This window comes from Monodelphis domestica, chromosome 6 (assembly GCF_027887165.1).
Source record: "Monodelphis domestica isolate mMonDom1 chromosome 6, mMonDom1.pri, whole genome shotgun sequence".
Lineage (NCBI taxonomy): Eukaryota > Metazoa > Chordata > Mammalia > Didelphimorphia > Didelphidae > Monodelphis > Monodelphis domestica.
Window position 1 is genome coordinate 79,228,841 of NC_077232.1, and position 23,493 is coordinate 79,252,333.

A 23,493-nucleotide genomic window follows, 5' to 3' on the forward strand; every position below is an offset into this window, starting at 1 on the left:
GTACTGACAAGTTTTACCTTCTCCCTTAAAAAAATCTTTTTGGGATGCAGGTGGTATTGCTGGGCATAGTTCCAAATTTATTCACCAGAATGAAAACTTCATGTTTTTAATGCTAATTTTTTTTAGTGACAGACAATATGCATAGTGGATATGAACAAGCTGTAATACATTGCAGAAAAAGAAATTAGAAAGGAGAAACCAAGAAGCTTGCCAATGAATGTATGATTGAAAAAGACAATAGGGCTAATTGATGGCAGAGTGAAAGATATGGACAATCTATGTACTTTATTCTTCCCAATGTCAATGAGCCTCCAAGAAGTTTTCACAGCAAATTGGATGGGCCTCTAGAGGCAGATTTAATTTAAAAAAAAAAAGGATAAAAATTGTGTAGGATGAATTGTGATTACTGTCATTGATGGGAGTCACCAAATTGATATCATAGATACACTGAAATATTGGAAAAGAGAGTAGGGAATGATAACTCTAAAGCACTAATTTGGGAGGAAGTGTTATTTCTCACGCTTACTTCTAGACTGTCTTTTTCTCAATATTACTGTTAGTTGTATGTTTGGACTGAATATTTTAGTTGGTCACCAGGGATTTAATTTCTAAATCCCAAAAATGAATTACTAAAGTAAAATGAAATTTATGGTAGTTTATTTTTATAATAGAGGGAAGATATTAAGGAAGAGAGAAAAAGGGGAGAGAGCGAGAGTGCTCTATCTTCCTCTGGTAGAAATTCTAAGGCCCCAGCCAGGGGAAAGGAGTCTCATGACGATGGCCCTTTCCCGGAGACTCATTCCAACAGAAAGGGCAAGGGAGGAAGATGGTCTTTACACTCACCATGTTGTCAGTTCAATCAGCAGATTCTTTTATTAGCCTTAATTCCAGCAGGCTCCACTCTGAGTGTGTCTTCACTCCAAATGACTTCCCTTTAAGTCTGTGTCTCTTCTCACTCCAAGTCTCTTTGTGTTTGTTTCCACTTTTAAAGGCCCTTTTCTCTAAGCCGCCATCTTAACCGGAAGTCTCTAAAGGCCCTTTTCTCTTGTGTCACTTCCCCTAAATTTTTACATCTACCAATCACAGCCAACGCTCCACTCCATGACTGTCCACTCTTTAACACACGGGTCACAGACCTTCCACTCAATATATGAAATGGGTGTTCACACCTTTTTGTGGTTAAAATCCAAAATGGGTAGATCTCCATACTCAACTTTAAGTTCTGTGCTTTACATTTTGGGGATTAAAATCTAAAAATAGACAGGGGATTACAACTTAATCTTCAAATCAAGGAAGAGCTAAATACCCTCATTGTTACAATCAGGAGAGAGCCAAATCCAATCTTCACATTACTCAGCAGCCTTCCTGTGTTTGAGGTTCACTCCATCGGTCTTTATTAGTCTGTCCAATACAAGGTTGTTTTCCATCTCCTCCTTTTTGAGACCTAAGTCCTAGGAAAGTTTGGCAACATTTAATGCCTGCATTTCCCACATTCCTTCTACTTCTCAATATCCTGAATTCTGCCTTTCAATACTCATCATTCAACTAAAACTGCCCTTACCAAGACTCCTATTGACCTTTAAAAAAAACAAAAACCTTTATCTTCTTAGTAATAATTAAAAAACTAAACTCAAAAGTAAAAACTAGGCAAACAGGGTTATAACATTTGCCAAGGTCACATAGCTTGGAAGTGTACATCTAGCTGCCCCTCAGTGAATAGCTTGATTTAGTAGTCCTTTCTTTTTTTAATTAATTATTTTTTTTGCCAATTACATTTAACAACAAATTTCCACAAAAGTTTTCTGAAGTTATATGATACAAATTGTTTCCCTCCCTTTCTTCAATTCAATCTGGGTTAAACATAATTCCATATAGTTCACTTTGTGAGTGATTAATCTTTTAAAACCAAAACCTCAAAACATAAAAATAAACAAGTGAGAAATTATATGCTTTCATCTGAATTCTTAGTGCTTATTCTCTTTCACTTCTTTACTGCTATCGGCATTATCATTTCCCTTTCCTTCTGGGCATTCTTTGCTCTCTTGGCTTCCACAACACTGGTCTCTTAGTTATCTTTTCTCTTTCTGATCACACCTTTTCACACTCCATTGCTAGATTATCACCTTCTTTCTCTTACTAAGAGTTACTGGGACTAAAAGCTTTGTTTTGAACCTCCTCTTCTTTCTATGTCTTCTCTTGGTGATAATCATCAGCTCACAAGGGTTCAAATATCTTTATACAGACAGCTACCAAATCTTTATAGCTAGTTATTATATCTCTCCGGGGTACATGGGGTGCTCAGGGAAGGGTAGTATCTCTGGTATGGAGGGCTTGTCGTGCCCTCCTAGGGCAGCTCTCCAGACACCCAGCTCTCACTTGTGGCTCCCAGTAGCTGCTAGCATGCGGCAGCGGCCACACCCTGGGCAACGGCTTCGACAGGCCGGCTAAACCTTGTGAGGGTAGCCATTAGGTCCACGTCGACCCCTGGTGAACTAGGGCTTTGCTTACCCAGCATGTGAAGACTGCTTCGGCCGAACAGATGGAAGAAACCAATAAGAAGGTTCAACGGCTGAGATGGCAATGCAGCAAAGCACTGTGGAGTGCTTAGGGCGTGTTGGAGCACAAGAGACAACACGGCCATCCAATGCAGCTGAGGAAGTCTCCAGGTGTAACGACTTTTCGTGCCACTGGACCCAGGCTTCCAACGCCGAGAGAGAGTGGGACTGTCTCTGTGCATCGACTTTTCCACTTAAATCTTCATGCACAGGTGTCTTTGTGCACAAAAACGCTTGTGCACAAAGACAATCGTCATCCTCGGTTCGAGAGACAACCAACATATCTCTCCTGAGCTCCTGGCCTATATAACCTATTAACTACTGAAAATCTTCCCTTAGATGTCTCATAGGCATCTCAGAGTCTACATTTCCCAAGTAGAATAAGCATTTCCCTCCAAGCTCATCCCCTTTTTACACTTAAATATTTTTCTTGGACTGTTCATCTAGATAGCTTTGGAGTTAACTTTGTGATTCCTAACTGCTTCCTCATGCCACAGAGTTCATCAGTCACTTGCCAACTTTTTTTATTTCACTTCCATAACATCTCTTGCTTCTATTCATTTAACCTATATCCTCTCACCTATACTGTTAAAATTACTTTATAATCTGTTGCCCTTCTTACCCCCTTTCTAATTCATCCTTCACATAATTGCAGAACTGATATTTTTAAAACACAGACCTGGTCATGTCAACACTTACTAGATTTTTTCCAATAGTTTCACTTTTGCATTTTGGTTGTAATATAACCTCTATTTGGTATTAAAAACTTTACATAATTTGACTCTTCTCCAAACATATACTTATTTTAATGTGTTCTCTTTTAGTCAAACTGGCCTCATATATGATATTCTCTGTTATACATGCTTGCACAAATGATTCCTTACATCTAGAATACATTCTATGTTCACCTCTGCCTCATAGAAACTGTGTCTTTCATACCTTAGCTCTATCTCTATGTCTTTTTTGTGATCTTCAGTTATTTTCACTTCCTCCTTCATGAAATTACTTTTTATATACTTTGTGTATTTACTTGTATATCTTTTGTATTACCTCAGGTCCTTCATGTGGAGATTGGTATCGTTTCTATTATTTTGTATTTCTTACACCCATCACTGGTGCCTTGAATATAATTGATGCTTGATAGACATTTTGTTGAATTGAATTTGCTGAACTAGTAAGAACTTCATTCACATGTTTTTGAAAATTCTTTGCTACTAATTTTGTGGAAAATTTTCCTGAAATAGAAGTCTCTCTTAGCTGTCAACAAAAATCAGCAATGTGATCAAAATTAGGTACATTGGATATTTTATTTTATTTTTTTTAAACTTTTACCTTCCATCATGGAGTCACAACTGTGTATTGGCTCCAAGGCAGAAGAGTGGTAAGGCCTAGGCAATGGAGGTCCCATGACTTGCCCAGGGTCACACAGCTGGGAAGTGTCTGAAGTCAGATTTCAATTTAGGACCTCCCATCTCTAGGCATGGCTCTCAATCCACTTGAATTACCCAGCTTCCCCCTATATTGGGTATTTTAAATAGTGGCTTTTGTCTATTTCTTAGCTATAAAGGATGCCTAAGAACCATAGTTATAAAATAATGCTAAGATTGGTGAGAAGATAAAATTGAGGGTTTTTTCCCTGCTTAATGTAAAATATTCTGTATAAAAATAATTGAATGACCTACAACGAATCCAGAGGCTTAATAATGCAATAATAATTGCAACTCACTTTGGAACAGAGAGGTGATCTACTCAAAATATAGAATAAGTTATAATTTTGGGTGTGGTCATTGAAAATTTGCTTTGATTATGAATATTTTAAAGAGTTCTCTTTCTTTTCTTAAAATAGTGGAGGTAGGAAGGTGAAGAGAGAAAAGTTATGCTTGTTAATTGTATTTTTTAAAAGATTAAATATAATTGTAATATTTTGAGTAGTCTTGTTTTCAAAGACTTCTATCTTGTGTCAATGGGAGCAAAATATTTTTGTCCAGATATTACTGGTCACCAATTTAGTAGTTTGAAACAATTATAGCTCATAACTTTCTTAAGACTGAATATCATTCATTAGATTGAATATTTGAGGGGCAATATCTGTATTACTAAGTATTTAAAAAATTATTTATTTAGAATATTTTTCCATAGTTACATTATTCATGATTTTTCCCACCCCTCTTCCCTCCCCCATCCCTGAGTTGTCAAGCAATTCCACTGGGTTTTACATATATCATATTACAAAGTTTTAAAAAATAATATTCAAAATTATTTAATATTTGTATTCACAGGTAGTTGCTGAACATCCAGATGCTTCATCTGAAGAGATTGAAGAATTGCTTGAATCCCAGTGGAATATGCTTAATGAAAAGCAGAAAGCTCGTTATAACACAAAGTTTGCCATAGTGACCTCTCCCAAATCTGAAGAAGACTCTGGTAAACGTAAAGCTGTGCTAGTGTACTCTTAATTAAAATTGATATGCATAGTGATGTCAAACTAAGTGCACATATTTGAAACGTGTAGGGAAAGTAGTGGTTCACTGTTTTTCAATTTTAATGTGGTGTTTGTGCCAGTAGCAAAAAAAAAATACAAATAATTATAATAAAAAAGCACTCTATATAAAGTCTACATTTCTTGCTTATTGTTATGAAGAGATGTTACATGTACATATACCTTCTGCTGTTTTGAAATTACAGGTTTCTCATTCTTCTTCTGCCTATAAGCAGCTGATACTAGCTAGTACCATCTTTGGGATATGTGAGAAAGGTTTGGAGAGGGAAGAGTTGGGACAATTAAGATGTTTTCTCTGAGTGCAAGTTCATGGATCATTTGGTCAGGGGAAGATTTATAAACAATAGTTATATTTGTCTTTTTCAAGTGATTGCAGTGATAATCTAAAGGAATGTATTCCAAAACCCTTTAAAAAATTAACTTGTTTAACTGCCACTTCATATATGGCAGTTTTATCCAAGATTTCCTAGGAGTTTTCTTAATTGACGTTTGTTTTTGATTCATTATTTGATGAATGTTCATTGCTCTTTTGAGTAAGTTACTTGAAACTAAAGTCAAATAAGATATTAAGCGGTTTTAAAAATCAAATGATCTTTGATCCATTAGTTCTTCATAGCACTCTAAGAAAGCTTTTTTTCAATATTTGAAAAATTACTATGTGAAGCTTTGCTTTGGGCAATTATAAGAATGAGGGAATATCTTAATTGTCAGCTTTTTTTTAATGTATAAAAATGATCAGATTTGTTATCGTATGTGTGTGCAAAAATATTTAGTGGGGAAATTGACAACATCTTAAGAATAAATGTAAAATATTTGGATATCAGTTTAAAAAACAAAAAAATTCTGTATCTCTCAAGGTTCATCATTGAAGAATATTGGAGACACCAAACGTAAAGTGTTTCAAGATTCACCTAAAAGGAGATCAAGATCCAGAAGTAATTGAAATTTGTATTGTGTACAATTAACTCATCATTTTAAGTAGTGATTGAGTATATCTTTTATGTAATCACCCACATACCATAACATCTTCATTTTTTCCTCAGATGCTGTTGTCTTGTTTTTAGGATTTTAATGGGTTTCTGCTTGAATATCTATACACTATGGTATTGAAATTATTTACCTTGGTCAGTGTTGTTTGCAAAGCAATGTGATTAGAATAGTAAGGACATTTTAGTAGTCAATAATTGGAGATTATTCACTCTTAGACTTCTTTATGGGATAACTATGTTTAGAAAAATGTCACGATTTTAAAAGTCTGGCATGGTTGGCTAAAAAAAAAATAGAAAAACTGATTTTACTGGGGGGAAAACACAACAAAAACAATTTTCTTAAACCTGATGAGCAAGCTGTGAATTTGAAATAACTAGCTCAATAATAATGAAAGATAAAAGTAATCCTTCCTTTTATCTTTGTTTTTTCAAAGAAATTGTGTGCTTGGAAAGCTAATCGATTTAAGTATTGCTGTATACTCTATATGTGTTGTTCAGTCAAGGTTTTTGTTTTCAGATGTCTTCGAACCTTAATTTTAAAATTACTCTGGTTTTAATAAAGATGTGGAATGTTCATGTTACTATCTTACCTTGAGTATTAGTTTTTGAAAATTCCTTAAAGATTCTTTTCTGATCCATCTTTTTAACTTTTAAATGCATTTACTATTATAGACATTTGAAAGAAATGTGACTTATGAAAAATTTCTGAGTAAATTATATAGTTTACTATCATATTGCTAAGGGCTATGTTGCTAGCAATTAATATTTGGTTTAGTTATAGTATTGAGGTAAATAAATGCCCAGGCAGGTGAGTAGTGAGCCTCTGTTTTAGCTTAATTTTGTTAACAAAAAAAGTATTTTGTTATTCTAACAAGTGAGCAAGATAGTATCTGCATTTTTTTTTTTTGTGTATTAAGAAAATGTAAGTCAAATTGAAGTTTGGAGACCATTCTTTCTGTATGTTATAGTCTGCTGTCTTGCAAATGGGTTCCTGGTATATATTAGTCATGGACATTTAATTGAACCAGGCATACTTTACCTTTTAGAAAATGTGTCCACATTTGAAGATAGACTCCGTCTTTGTTGATCCATTTGTACCTTTAGAACAAGTACTTAGTTTTGGGTGTATTCAAAATAGCTATTTTTGTCTTTTAGTCTGACAGGCAAATATATATATATATATATATATATATATATATATATATATATCCTTGGATCTGGAGAATATATTCTGATTCTCTGGGACCTAATTCTATAGCTATGGATATCAACTGTCATAAGAAAATTGCTACATGAGCAAAGTCCCAACCTAGAGGTGATTTCTAATAACTTTGGATCATCACTCAGCTAATGCTTTTTTCATGTTAGTGGATTCCTGTCACTGGAGCTAGTAGGAGTAGGATGGCTTCATGTATAAAATGACCTTTCCTCTGCTTCTAGATACCTAAAGATTGATTGGTAAAAGCATAAAATTTTTTTTTTAGATTCCTTCTCTGGTGTGTAACTTTCTATGTCTCCATAAGTCAGTTATGTAAATGAAGACATTTGTTCTATACTTAGGGGATACATAAATTTCCACATCATAGTAGTCCAGTTGTTTATCTAATTTAATATCTAATTCTTTCATATTCTGGGAAGATAAAATGCATTTTAGACTGGAGGAAATGTTAATAGACCCTTAATCTACAAAATAAATGGAAGAACATTTGGCTATTCTAAGTAGAGAGTTTAAATACAAATAGAATTGTGAAGAATTTTTTCATATATATGTGTACATATATGTATATATATTTCCAGAGAAATAAAATAATCTTGAGTTATTAAAGAACAAAGGATTTGTTTAGTCTTACTGGGTCCCAAATTAAAATGAATATTGTAGTGAAGAAGTTAGATATAATTGCAACAAAAACAGGTACTAAATAAGTCTTCAAATAAGGAAAACCCTTTTAAGCTTCAACAAATGACATAATGTGATCTTTAATATACTTCAAGAATATGGGATTAAAGAAACTTTTTAAATCATTGAAGACCATTTAAATTTTAAAAATTTGCTACCCTTCATAGGTTCACAGTACTTTTAATTGAGCTTTAGAGTATTTTTTCATGTAAGTTTCCCCATCCCCCATTCCAAGGTAACTTACATGGAAAAAAAAGAAACAATACAAAGAGGACACAGCACCCCACAGAAGATTTTGAAGTTCAGGAACCACCCAGGAAAAGACTCAGGATGGATAAACAGAATAACCGGAAGGTAATTATATTATTGGATTTGTTTAAATTGTTTATTTAAAATCCAGTCATGTGACAATGATTAAATTTGGTAACATTTACATTTTTAAGACTTAATTCTCTGAAATTGGAATTTGTCAACATGATAAATTAGTGAGAAGATAATTATTTAAATCTTTTTGGGAGACAAATCTGATTAACCAAATGAAGATTTTGTTAGGAGCATATTAAATTCATGTAAGCAGGATCTGGTAATCAGTTATTATTCATACCATATAATTTTATAACACAGCTTTTGCTCTATAAAAGACAATCCTTCACAGTTGATTGAGGTAGATACCCATTAAATGTAGAAGAAAATTAAATATAAATAAACTAATGCTTTTCTGAAACCTGAGTTCATTAAGATATGTTGAAGGGGGTAGCTGGGTGGTTCAGTGGATTGAGAGTCAGGCTCAGAGATGGGAGCTCCTGGGTTCAAATCTGGCCTCAGACACTTCCCAGCTGTGTGACCTTGGGTAAGTCACTTAAGCCCCATTGCCTACCCCTTACTGCTCTTCTGCTCCAAGACAGAAGGTAAGGGTTAAAAAAAAAAAGATATGTTGGAAATGTGAATAGAGAGCTGACTTTGAAGTCATTAAGACTTGCTTTTGACAAATATTGGCTATGTAACCTGGACTAGTCACTTAACTTTCACAGTACCTCAAGCATCTTTGGAAGATTAGAGGTTGCAGAACAATTTAAGCTCAGAACTTAATCACTGGAATTTCCTTATACATCAGTGAAATCAGAGCTTTGGATTCTCCTTCCTCAATAAATAAGTTTCTTATTCTTTAATGGGTTTTTGTAGTTTTGTGAGGTAATATGTGCTTTTGCAGTTAGAACTCAGTTAAATTCCCTAACTCTGCTAGTTTGTATAATTTAAAATAAATTGCTTAGCTTCTATAACCTTTAATTTGTTTTTCCAATGCTGTTATCTGTAACCTTCAATATGAAGGTAAATTGATTGTACAATGTATATTACATTTAAGAACTTTGTAAATTCTTTCTCACACTTTTTAACACTAGAAAAACCTAATTGAATTGCCTAAATTTATACAAAGGATAAATCATCCATTAAATTAAGTGGATTCTTTCTTTAGTATCCTAAAAAATTATGTATTTTATGTGTGTAGCAAATATATATTAACCTCTCTTGAACTTTTTGTTTCATGATGTTTCCCCAAATTTGCTTATGTCATGTGTGTATATGAATAATGTGTATATATATGTACATATATATAATATGGAAACATTTTAAAAGAATAACTCATTTAATATAAACATGGAGCATAGTGTTAGACCTTTTATCTTATATTGAAATATATTTGGTTTTGACTGTTAAGAGTTGACTATATATTATTTTACAGGAAGCTCTATACCCTCTCACGAATCTCAATCAATTTTTATTTGACTTTTTTATTAGGAGAATATAAACCTATTTTGAAAAATCCAAAGTTAAAGCTATTCTTAACACAAGGAATCTTTCTTTGTTTTTTAATACATAGCTTATTATTATATTTAAGCTAATGTCCTGTGCCTTTCTGGATGTTTTTGATTCATTGATAGACTAGAAGTTGGGATGAACTCCTTGAAAGCGCATTAGCACTACTTGTTAGTGATAAAACTTTGAATGTTTAATGAATATATGTTGTCTTTTAAAATGTTTTATCCTGAAATGAGAATTTTTCTAATCTTTGTCTGATGTCACTATGAAATGTATTATGTTAATATATTTAATTTAAAAATTAATATTTGTTAAATACCAGATAGTATTTCTCTTACATAGCATATTCTTACTTTTTAAATTTCAGAACACTTACATAAACTTATGAAGGTTGAGCCATATACCTCTTATATTTCATTTATCAAGAATTTATCAGATGAAAATTGCTATTCTTATAAAGACAGTGCTTCAAACATTTTGAAGTATGGTTGTATTTAATATATTTGGAAACTTACATTAAAAATTGTTGTAGTTTACAATAAAATTTGGCAAGGAGGTTATAAACTACAGGTTAATCTGGAACTTGATTTCAGTTAAAATATTGGCCCTAACTTGACAATTACCATTATAAAAGAACACTGGACTGAAGGCAAAATTTAAATTAGACAGTTCAGACTGAATAGAGAAATACTTTTTACCAATTTGTTCTTCTCTGAGTTTTTATTTTAGTATCTCAAATATTATCAGGAGTAGTTCATAGGAAAATTTATGCAAATCCAAATTCAGGTGATAAGACACTACTGAAATGAAAATCTTTATGTTTATGATTTATATATTGACTTTAATTTCTTTATTCTTTGTCAAATATTGTAACTTCTGTATATATGACAATATTAGTTGTTAAGTTCTTTTATTTACTTTGAAGGATATTAAGTTGTCCCTAATGGATTATTTAAATTATTTATTTAATGTTATTATTATTATTAATAACAACAATAATAAAATAAATTATTTAAATTAAAACAATTCTGCTCAGAATAGGTGTGGGATATCAAACAAAAATTTTATTTTTTTCAATAACTGCAGAAATAACTTCTACTATTTGCTCACAGTGGGAGTTTTAGTTTTTATTTTTATTTCTTTTTTTTTTATAACAGAGGGAGACAAGCAATGACAAAGCAACAAAAACAAACTCTTCAAAGGTCACAGAAACCTCCTCTTCCCTAAAGAACCAGTCAGGTAATATGGTCAGAATATGGGTTACATTTTAATATTTAAATAAATAATTTATATTTTAATCAGTATATTTTAAGTTCTTACATGAATTTTGCTGAAGTTTTTAAAAATTGATTCTTTAGGGCTATAATGGATTAAAATTTTTTTTTGAATATTGGAGCTTTTTAGACTTTGAAAATAGCTATTTTTGCATTCCTCATTTTAGGGTGCTAATTGCTGCCTATAGATCTTCTTTCTTTTCCTTTCCCCTTTTTCCTTTTCCTATTTCCCTTTGCCTTTCCCTTTTCCCTTCCTTTCTTTCTTAGAATCAATACTGTATAATTGGTTCCAAGGCAGAAAAGCAGAAAGGTTTGGCAATGGAGGTTAAGTGTCTTGCCCAGGGTCACATAGCTAGGAAGTGTCTGCAGACAGATCTGAACCCAGTATACCTCCTGTCTCTGAACCTGACTCTAAATCCACTGAGCTGCCTAGCTGTCCCCCTGCCAGTAGATCTTAACCATTGTCTACTGTCTTGATTTACCAATTATTTCATGATTATGAATTTAGAAAACAAAAAGAATAAAGGTAGTGTTCAACTATTCATGAAATTGCTTAAATATATTCCATAGAGTACAGAAGGGGAAAATGTAATCATACTATTAGTCTAAAACATCTTGTGTCCTTTTAGTATGAGAACTTGTACTTGACATATTTACTGTAACATGTCAAAGGTTATTAATAAAGCATGAAAACTATTGTTCTTTATCAAAAGGAGCTTATTGAAGGTAATAACATTGTTAAATTACTGTATTTAAATACTAAAGACAAAATCCTGCCTCCATCTCCAACATTTTATTGAAATATTTTCAAGTTAAAGTAAGACTAGCAGGACAAACACATTTATTGGAGATTGTATAATATTTTAATCTATTTAGTCACTGCACTGCATAGAAATCTTTTAACTTTAGAAAATGAAACCCCCCAAAATGAGAAATCTATCTGATGGTATCTTGAATCTTGTCTTACTGTACTAAATTTACTTTTAGACTAAATCATATGCTTTGAATACTATTACAAAGGAACTGAGAGAACTCATCTTTAGTACATCTTCATTTGTTAAAAAAGGGACTATGTTAAATCAAAAACTGGGTAGTTGGCTTTGAATGTTCCAAACTTCACTTTGTGAACCAAAATTATTTTACAGCAACAAAAAATCTGTCTGATGCATGTAAACCACTGAAGAAGCGAAATCGGGCTTCAGCAACAGAATCTTCAACTCTTGCATTTAGCAAAAGTTCATCTCCTTCAACTTCCTTAACTGAGAATGAGGTAAAAAAAAAAGTGGCATTTACATGAAAGCCATTTAGTTATCAAAAGTCTGTGCGCTTTAGAAATCCATTTTTAAGGAAAGAAGATCAGACTTAATTTGAAATTCTCCCTTTAACTCTAGATGAGTTAAAGCTTTTTGTCTCTGTGGCTTTGTTGAATTACAAGCATTGTGAAAAAAATTAACTGTAGTAAAGATCGAGTTGGGTACTTCAAATATATATGCGTATCTATATACCAATGCAGTTTAATTGTACTAAAATACACATTTTAGAGATGTAATTTTCAGAATGTTAATGGTGTGCATTTTCCTCTAAAATTTTTTTGTTTTTTATTCATCTTCATAACATAATTTTTCATATGGAAGCAAGTCTGCTTTTGTTTTATGTGACATAGAATGGTCTCTTGGTCTTGAGCACAAACTCTGTACTCATAATGGTGATGTATGTGGATGTGTTTGTGTGGGTGTGCGTGTGTATGTACATACACACATAGATATATGTACATAATCAGTTTTTTAACAGTTTCTTTTTTATTCCTGTTTTCTGTATACAAATAGCAAATAATATATCTTTTTCAATTCATAATTTGGCAATTTTTACATTCCATACATTTTAATTTTGGTTTGTTAATAAATAGAATTGGATTATAATACCTTGAACTACTAAAATATTTGACAGAATAATGATTATGAAATTTAAATAGGATTATGTTTTTTCAGATAAGATATAGACTAAAATCTTAAAAATTTTGGTCCTTGCCACAAAAAAAAAAGCTGCTCAAAATTCATAAATGGCAAATATTTCTGGCTTGAGAAGGAAAAAGATTGAGTCTGTAGTTTGCCAAGTGATCTGTCCCTTTTTTTTTTCTTTCTTCCAAATGTTCTCCATTTAACACTGTATTCCCATTCTTTTCCATGTGGACATCCTTCCATTTTTTTTCCCTCTGTGAAAAACATTATGCTATAATGTTTACTATTGATTTTCTCATCAGTTCTAAACAATTAACTCAAAGTATTTTCTATTGGGGAACAGGAGGATTGGGGGTGGGTGGGAAGAAAACATTTTCATGTTTTCATAGTCCAATAATAAATGTTTAAATACACAAGACTAATTGGGCAGTGGGGTGGGCTGGGGTGATTTTTGGTGTATGGGCAAAGGGTTTGATGGGTATTGCTGAATGGGGCATTTCAGTGTTTAATATAAACTAAAAGGAATTCTTGGAAATAAGAAACCTAATTAATAAGTTCTTCCACATAATGTATATAGTATTGAAACATTTGCGATATTAGTGAAGAAAATATATTGATTTTCCTCCTATAGTTTCTAATCAAATTATGGAAATATAATTGAGTTTAAACTCAACAAACATTTAGTGCCATGGCTCTGTGCTAGATATTGGCAATACGGCTACACAATATAAAAGTTTCTGCCCTCTAGGAGCTTATATTATACTTCTTCTAAATATAGATAATTAAGAAGCCAAGTCTAAGTATACTCTAAACATAAGCTTCTAAAAGTACTTGACAATAGCACTAAAGATTTAAATTTAGAAAACATAAAAGAATTGTGGTAGAAATTGCTTTCTGTACTGTGTTTAATGAGTCCACAGAAAAATGTGAAAATGTAGGCTTTCCTAGTTCCATATTATTATTTAGGCTTTTTACATTTTTGGTTAGAGTTTAGACTTTCAGACAAAGAGAATTAATGGGGAAAACACCTCAAATTTGCAACAGAATATGTAATAGTTTTATTTAATGCTATCACATTCCCTTTCTACGCCTATCTTCAGTTAATCAAGGGAAAGGGAAGACTTTTTAATTTGACAGAATTTAATTAAACTGCATTGAATTTTTTGGTCACCTTAATCACTTGAATCTGCTGTTCATGTCTTCTAATAAAACAGAGTTTGGAAACATAGAATAATCATCCTGTCCTTTTCTCTTAATCAAAAATGCTATGGGACTAGATATACATACATAATAGAAAGGTCAGCACTTATAATATAAAATAAATAAACTAACTTTTGGAGTACCACTACATCAATATACTCTTTTCAGTTAATACCTTACTAATATTTTGACATGTTTCTGACAGTAGTCTTATTTTTCTAGATTAAATATTATGGTGTTTTAACTCTACTTAGGAAAAGAAAACAAATTATCAGATAGTGCCCATATCAAACTCTTAGTTAAGAAAAATAGAATTACTTCATAGATAACTTTGAGGCTTATCCAAGTATCTTTGAGTGTATAATCATCCTGTTCACTTGGCCTTTATATTGTCACTTTTGTGTGGGTTTTGGAAATTCATCATTAAAATACTTTTCTACTGAATTACATTGTTGTATTTAAAACACTGTTATAACTTGAGTGGAATGGAAGTCTTGTATACTATGTTTAACAATCTAGTACTGTCATAAAAGTATGATATTTGTGAAAAGCTTTAATTGTTGTGTGCTTAATATTCTGGCGTATGAGGCAGAAAGTAGTCTGTATCCGTCGCCTCGAAAAAAAAAGGGGGTGGGGAGAAAAAGTAAGTGGGCCCACTTCCAGTCTCAAATGCATCAATCCCTCTAAATAATCTTCTTGGTTCAAAGATATTCCTTATTCAATTGTAGATTCTCTTTGAAACATTTCTTCCTTCTGTTTAAGGGTTTCTGTGATGATTAGTTATATATTTTCAGGTCCTAGGGTTGAAAACACAAGAAATAATCATGAAATAATAGCTAGCATTGATGTAGTGCTTATTATGTGCTAAGGCACTGTTCTAAACAAAGCTTAGCATTACTTCATTTGATATTCACAATCCTGGCAAGTAGATGCTATTATTATCCTTATTTTACAGATACGGAGACTGAGGTAAACAGTGACTTGCCCAGTCACACAGCTATTAAGTGTCCCAGGCTGAATTTGAATTTGGGTCTTCTTGACTCCAGGCCCAGTTCTCTATTTATTGTGACACCTAGCTGCTGCAGTAGGAAATTTTGTTAGAGTAATTATTTAAAGATATTACAGGGAATAAATAAATAAAATTTACATTTTAACATCTACAAAGAAAATAACAAATGGTGAATATGAATATGAAAACTCCACATTTGTTTGGTTTCTACTTTTGCACAATTATCCACTTTTAGTCAAAAAGTAAATTTCCACATCTGCATGATAACGACCTATGAAGGAATGAATGTTATTTAAGTGTTTTTATAACATTAAAACTTTTTCCCTTAGAGAAAATTCTTATTTTTTTCACCTTCACGGGTAACAGCTTTTATTGGAACCAACATCAGTCAAGTTGGACTTGAGCTCAGCTGCAATGTACTGCACATAAAATGATGTAATATTCCAAGATGTCTGCTGCAAGTTTTACTATCATCGTATACACTAAAATGACATTTCTATCACAATCATTTTATGGAAGATGTATGATATTCTGTTTTTACTGGTATTAATAAACACACACAATGAAGAAAACAGATACACAAATTTTAAGACCAAGGTAAGATGCCTAATCAAGGTCATTTAATCAGCCACATTCATCTCATAATAAAAATGCATTCATTCCAATGATCAGCATAACATTCAAATTGATTGAAGTGATACCATTAGGTTGTGAAACTGCCTAAATTGTAAATGCAGATGCAATTCCACATTAAAGACAATATTATTAGAAGAAATTTTTCCTAGTTCTTAGAGATTTTTGTATTGGAAAAATATCCACATGTATATTCTGGTCCCCTCCCCTCCCCCCCGCCCTCTCTTAAGTAGCATATATCTAAAGAAGTAATTTTATGCATATAGTCTGTCTTAATACCAATTTAACTAGTGAGATATATTCAGTATTATAGACATTATCAATGCCCCACATTTAATATGCAGGGAGTATTCTATCCCTAAACTTTTTACTGGACAATTTCAATTTAAAAAAACAGTTGTAGTATTTTTTGAGTTAATCAAATTCTGTAGATCATTTGCTTTTCCCTAGCCTGTAGATTTCATTTATAAAATTAGCCAGAAGATGTCATAATTACATTAGATACATTTCTTGATACATTGTTTATTTAAAATACTATAGATTTTATTCCAATGTTTTAATTGTTAATCATTTCCTGTGATATTTCAGCATGTTTGCATGAGAAAAATTATTTAGTCCCTTCAGCTGAGTCATCAGATGTCATGTTACATGCTTTTAACATTAAACTTTAATTCAGTGCTTATATATCATAGTTGTATCAGAACTAAATTAACTTTCATAAATCGTTTAACTGGTACACATGAAACATGTAGAAACATGGGAAATGTGTTTCCCAAAAAATTTTCCCTTTTTGTTGAAAAGTAGAAAAAATTACTTTGGCACATAAATAACTATTTTGAGTCCATTAAACTAAGAATAAAAGGAAACAAAATCTGTCTAAAAATGAAAATTTCTGTTTATCTGTAATATTACAAATATATGAGAAGTTGTAATGTTGGACTAAATTAAAGTTAATAGCATAAAATATATCACATTAAAAAATCTATGGCATAAAATACCTTAGCGTCCTACTGACATTCCAAAAGCCTCAGGATTAAATTCATAGCTCTGAGACAAATAACAAGGATCACTAATATAGGAAAACTTTTTTAATGTTAAAGTGTTGGAAGGGACACTTAGGATGTCATTGGGAATGACAAGCATAAATTATATTCATAGAGAATATGCTCAGTAATTCGTGGGTTAGAATCTTTCACCATCTATTGCCTTCCAGTTGCAGAATACTAGTAGCAATGAAGGCTATTTTTAAAAAGTGACCTAGTTTAATCTAACATGAAAAATTACTGTACTGAATCTCATGAAGTGAAGATGTTATAAACAGACTACATAAGGGTGCATGGTAGGAAGGGGCACATCCTTAAGTAAAGGCTCAAACAGTATAATTCAGGACAAAGCCAAAGGTTTCTTGGAAAAGGTGAGTTTGTATTCAATGGAAAGGGCCAGAGACATAAAGTAGTTTGTACTTTCAGTTAATTATTTTTTAAGAAAAGGTAATAATGCTATTCAGCCAAAGTTATATCAATTCTTAAAAAAAAAAAGGAAAACTGTTACTCTGACATGCTAATTACTATATGTGGAAATGGGTTCCTTTTTGTATTGTGGATTCACAATGTAAAATTTGTGTCTGAAGTATTGACTCCATTTTATTTTTTTGAAAACATCTATCATAAAGTATGCTCTTTGAAGAGCTGTAAATATTAAGCAAGGTATAGTAATACCTCACTTTAATTCAAAGAATCATAAATCAGAAGTTTTTTTATCCAGTTTATAATTTTTTAAAAGGAAAAGTGAATTTATTACTTTCAATACAATATAGTAACTTAACTGTATACTTCAGTAATGAGCACCTGTCTGGCCTTCTTTTCTGAATAGGTAAACATTTAGTATTTGGGTTGTCTCAAGTAGCCCTTACCTGTTTTAAAATTTTATTCTCAAGTTTTGCTTACTAACAAATAGAAACAACATCTTAATATGTTTTATAGTTACCAGACACCAGAGGAGATTCACAATTTAAATTAAACCTTACTTGTCCGTTTAGAGTTTATGATTTGATAAAGAATAAGACACAAACCTGTGACACATTGATGAGTATTTTAGAGCATTATTAAGCAAAGTTAATTATTTTGCTCTTGAATTCCTAGGGAGTTCTGGGAAGGTCTTATGGAGGAATTTGTAGATATTGCAAGTTATACTTTAAACCTCTCTAGATGTATCATGGATTCCTAATTAGTGATATAAACATACCCCATAATGTTACCCTAACCAAAGTCTTTTTATGTAATACATTGTAATTAAATTCCATCTTAACATATTGAAACTGTACCATAACCTTGTTTGACTGATTATCTATTTGTTCCTATGGAATTATTTTAACCTATAGAATAGTGTTCTGCTGAAAGTTTTAAAATGGAGTCAGTTAATATTAGGGTATACAATTAATAAATTATATTCTACTCATCTATTTTTCACATTAGTTTTTACCCTAAGGGACAAAAATCTGGCAAATTTATATTATATCTAATTTAGTTTAAAGAAAATATACTAAAACAGCAGGAACTTTTTAAAAAAATCAATAAAAATAAGTGAAGGACACACCTATAAAGGATAACCTATAATAGAAGATTCAATTGCCAAGAAATCTGCATTAGTCATGTGACCTTTGACAAACCTTAAGCCTGCTCTTTATTTCTAATATATCTTCTACTTCTAATCATTTATGTTGAAGTTTAGTTTAATGGAAAAAAGTGAAAATTTTAAAAATGAGTCCTTAATGTTATGTTTTTTTTTTCAGGGAATTAGAGAAACACAATCCCTTTGTAGATTTAGTAATAGAGATAGTGTCCTGCAACTTTCTTTTATAGGTGAATATTGTGAAAAAGGAGACTTTAAGAATTAGTTAAGCTAAAGGATTACAAAGAAACCTCAGTTGTTTTAGGAAATATGACTCAAATTTGTTGTACCATTGCTACAAACACGTTGAAATATTCATTAGTAAAGTTTACTAATGAAATAGTGTGGTAGTATTATGGCTAAAACAAACCACTTAAAAAAATTTGCCTTAAAATGATTCACTGAAAAATTGTCCAAGAAAAGTTCCTAAGTGTAGAAATTATTCCATCCTCACCCAGGACTTTTCAACCAAACACCAAAAAATCATAATTAAAATTGAAAGAGACTTAAGAGGCCTTTTTAGTCCAACCTCCCCATGATATGAGGAAATGAGGTCAATGAAGGTTGTGGCTTGCCCATACAGATAGTATGCATCATATGTGGGATTCAAACCTCAATATTCTGACTTTAGGGCCTCTAAGTCCTCATATATGATACTGACTATTTAGCTCCCAAGTGCCCAAAGTAGGCAAAAAACTTGAATATCAAATGGTAAATACTAAAAAGAAATAATTTGCTACTAAATTATAGTATGGTGGCAAAAGAAACAATTGAAAAATCTATTTTTTTTTTAATGACAGAAGTTTTATTCCAAAAACTGATTGTGTTGCCACAAGTTCCACCTCCTGATAGATTAAAACCTCAGATCTTTCTTGTAGTGGTCTTGTAAATGATGGTTTCATTTCTTCCCTCAGTCAATATAAGAAAAGCCTTTTAAAGACTTAGATTTGAAAGATTTTTGAAAGTTTTTGTTTTAAAAATGCAAAGCAGTTTTTCAGGAGTAATTTTGTATCCTAGATTTAGATGCCTTAATAGGAACTTTGAAATGATATTTTTCCCTTTACATTAGAAAGATCTCCATAGATATCTTCTTTTCTGTATACTAATGGTTAATGTAGAAAAAGTTTTTAGTCTTTTTTACTTATTTGTATGTGCAACATTTTGTTAGATATATTTAGCCTTTTCTAATTTGAAGTTGATATTTGAAGTTGGTTTAAAAAGTTATTTTAGAAAATCCTATAAGAGTTCGTAGTGTTTACATTCATAAAGTGTTTGGAGGGTTACAAAGTAAAATAGAATTTTTCTTATTCCTCAGTTACTCTTTATTCTTCAAAATTTGATCCCTGCTAAATCATTATTGAAAGTGTTATGGAGTAGTATGCAGAGTGGCAGTAAACCAAAAAATGTTGTATAAAACAGTTTAATGAGATAAAATGCCTGCCCTTTAGAAAATTGATAGAAAAAGTAGAGCAGTGCACAAAAAAGATTGCAGAATCTAATTAGTAGCTTAATTAGAGAACCATAGGAAAAATCTAGAGTCCTTTTTTTCTGTGACCTCATCTTTTTCAAGATAGTTGAAACACTACTTTGAAGTTATTATTTCGTCAGTATGGATATTCTTTCTACCCATTCAGATAACAGCCCCATAAGACCTCAGCTTCTTGAAATACTTTCATTTCATTAATATGGTCTTCTTTGTGATTGTCTAGGTACTTAACTAATATCATAATATCAGGGTCTGAATATTATAGTTTACATCAAAAAATTTTTTTTCCTGCCCCACTTCTTTTTATATCCATTTCCCTCTCAAGGCAAAAAATCAGTGCATTTTCTTTTGGAACCTTTGGTGGTGGTTTTATTTTATTTGATCTAATCTAATAAATTATTGTAATTCTTATTTGTCCAGGAAATTTTAGTAAATGAAAAGATGTTTGTTTTTGTTTCACTGTCTGTGCATCTTTGATAGAATAGGGAAAGGAATGCCTACTGTATTTGGGTTTAACATTTCGTATGTTTGTTTCAAGTTTCATTTAGTAATTATTTTTAAAAGCTGTCCTGAATTCTCTCTAATGTAAGTTTATTAGCATTCCACAGTTAATTTTGAGAACTTCCTCTATGGATATTGCCATATAGTCTTATTTATATATATATGTGTATGGATATACATATATATAAACATACATATCTATACATATATCTATCTTGAAAGTCAGGTTTAATTTTTAAACTTAGAATCTTCTCTTTGTTTCTTTTTCTGCATTTTTATATTTATTAAATGACAGTAAACTTTTAAAGAAAATTTAGGTTAGTTTTATTTTGAAGTACAATATAGAAATCTGGCATATATTGTACTTTTTGGAAATGATGTTTTTCCTCAGATGTTTTTACATTAGTGAAGTTAGTGTCCATTTTTGGAGAGTTTAATGTTGTATATTTCATTTAAACATAATATGGAATGTAGTTTGTGTTAGTAGCTAGATAAACCTGGCTTTTTCCGGGTCTTAAAAGTGTGGCTAGTGACCAGTGAAAGTGTTTCTCACCGACTTTTTGAGTGTTTCACTTAATAGAAGACAGTGAAACCCATTAATACAATGTTTTTTTTTGGAGCTTTTCATTTGGCCAAATTACTCAAATATTACTTGTAATTTTGTTGCTTGTGAAAAGAATCAAAATGATTAATTTGTATATGTTGCTCTGACATTTGGTTAACACAGTGGTATGAATATAGCCTGTATTTCCCCCAAATGCCCCCCCCCCAACCTCGCTTGTATAATATCAGAGTGATATCTGTAAATCAGAATTTTTTTTACCTTAAGGGAGATTTCATTCTGGAATATATTTGGACCAGTAAAATCTTATCTAAGTGTTATTTGATACATTAGATGGAGAGGGAGTTTGTTATAATGGATAGCTAACCTCAAGGCCCAGAAGACCTGGGTTCAAATCTCACACCTGACACATACTGGCTGTGTGATCTTAGGCAAGTCATTTAACTACTCAGTACTCTAGGAAACTCTATGACTAAATTTGTAGAGAAAGTGCCAACCTGGATTGGTTGGAGAAACAGTTCCTCACTGGGAGCACCACATATGGATTAAATCATAGATCCAATCCCTGTCCTTAATCTTATCCCCTTTGACATATTCTGAAATGTGATCAGTGACTCTAAATTGATTCACCAATTCTAATAACCAGTTTTATTAAGATATCTGGTCTTCAAGAAGCTAACTTTTATTTTAAATAGGAAGTTAGTGTGAATCAGCTAGCATCTTAAAATTATTAAATTTAACAAACTTGTCTTCCCAGCTACCACTGTAACATCATAATTTAACCAGGGATTCACAAATCTAATTGTTATTTTGTTCATTATTTGCAAATCATATAATAATTGTCATTCTAAAAAATGATATAGGCTTCATCTTGTAAAGAAGTTTGTTAAAAATTTAAATGAATCTTAATCTTTTAAGAACTTAGATAAAATGTTTTTTTATTTATATCAAACTATTACCATCAAAATTACTCCTGCCTCAATATTCCTGTATTACTTCTAAATAACTATTTAATTGTGTTAACTTAATTTTTTGTCAAGATTGGTCAGGTTATTTAGAACATTTTTAAGGGCATATTAAAAAAAAAACACTTCCCTTTTTCTCCTCCCAAGACAAGTTTTAAAAAACGTTTTCAACCTAATTTCATTAGTTGACATCTTTAGATTACAGCTATTGGAAAAAAATATTAACTGTTTCAAAGAAAAATAGATAAAAATTAAGTTTTAAAAGTGGAAAGAGCCACAAAATCTAAGTACTTAAAAATAACTGGTAAATATGAAAACAGCTAGAATAGTCTTTAAAGTAGTCTTGTGTCCATTCAACTACTACATTTTTCTTTTTCCAAATGCATCATATTGGATATGGAATAGTTCATATATACCGTATACTGGGATTTTGGGACTGTGTTCATAGGATCCATAAAGGTGAATTTATCGTTTTCACAATTGGCGTCTCTGAGTAAGTAATGTTATATGATAAAGTAGAGGTGAAGTCTCACTCTTTAGTAAAGAAACTATATCCTGTATTTATCTGTCTACATTTACTACTATATTTGCTAGTGCTTTGCTAAATAGTCATTGGCATATAGCTCCCATAAAAATGAGTGGAAAAAGAGGCTAGAACACATGATACAAGTTAGAAAATTCTGGAATTGTACTTTTACTGATTGTATCTTTGTAAGGTTTCATTTTTATATATTATCCTGTATGTATAATACTCTTCCAAATATTAGAAAATTAACTTAATATTTTGTCTTTTAAAGTTTATACATGCATTAAAAAAGTGTATTCAGTGTTCTTCCTTAAACACACTTTGTTAATTTTAGGAAATATCTTCTCCAAGTGGAAACATGCTAACTTTTTCTGTAAATTTTAAATAAAAGGTGCTGCTTCTTCCTCTGTACCAGGACTGGTGTGTGTTTTCTGTCTCTATCCCTACCCATTTTTTTCTGCTTCTAAATTTGTTTCAAAGTAGTATCAACATGGTTTAGTGGATAAAGCTACCAAGTTGAGTTTCTGGTTAATGTCCCGTATTACTCCTTATTGTATTTCAGTTTCTGTCTCTAGAATGGTTTGTAAATTGCTTGGAGGGTCTTCTTCCCTTGAAAGCTACAAAGCTACCTATGGTGTAGTAAGTGATAATACCACATAATTAAGTTTGTGTTTTGTTAGGCTGCCCCAGTAAGAAACAGGTTGTTTGCTTGTACCAACATAAATAGGACACTTTGTGTTCCCATATGTAAAAATGCTATTAACTTGATGTGGAACTGTAGTAATAATATAAAATTTGGGACTTAAATTCAAAGTATTTTTAAAATTGCTGTTTCCATATTTGCAGAATATCAAAGGAATGCTAAAAGAATAATAGGAAAAAACTTAATGTAAAATACTAAACAAATGCTCATTGTTGTTAGAATTAGTTTAAAGCTAGTTAGCAAGCCA

General features: G+C 31.5%; 1 protein-coding gene across 7 annotated transcripts in view; it reads left to right on the forward strand.

Moving 5' to 3' along the window:
• The window catches only part of NSD2 (nuclear receptor binding SET domain protein 2), a 117,835-nt gene that overhangs the window by 55,785 nt on the left and 38,557 nt on the right, over positions 1-23,493 (forward strand). For 4 of the 7 annotated variants that reach the window (XM_056802307.1, XM_056802308.1, XM_056802309.1 and 1 more), the window contains exons 6-10: positions 4,835-4,979; positions 5,913-5,990; positions 8,177-8,295; positions 10,917-10,998; positions 12,179-12,303. In XM_056802307.1, the coding sequence (XP_056658285.1) occupies positions 4,835-4,979; positions 5,913-5,990; positions 8,177-8,295; positions 10,917-10,998; positions 12,179-12,303 (549 nt within the window). Of the gene's footprint in view, positions 1-4,834; positions 4,980-5,912; positions 5,991-8,176; positions 8,296-10,916; positions 10,999-12,178; positions 12,304-15,566; positions 22,955-23,493 lie in introns of those variants that run through there. The other 3 variants (XM_056802310.1, XM_056802311.1, XM_056802312.1) reach the window with 2 other exon arrangements.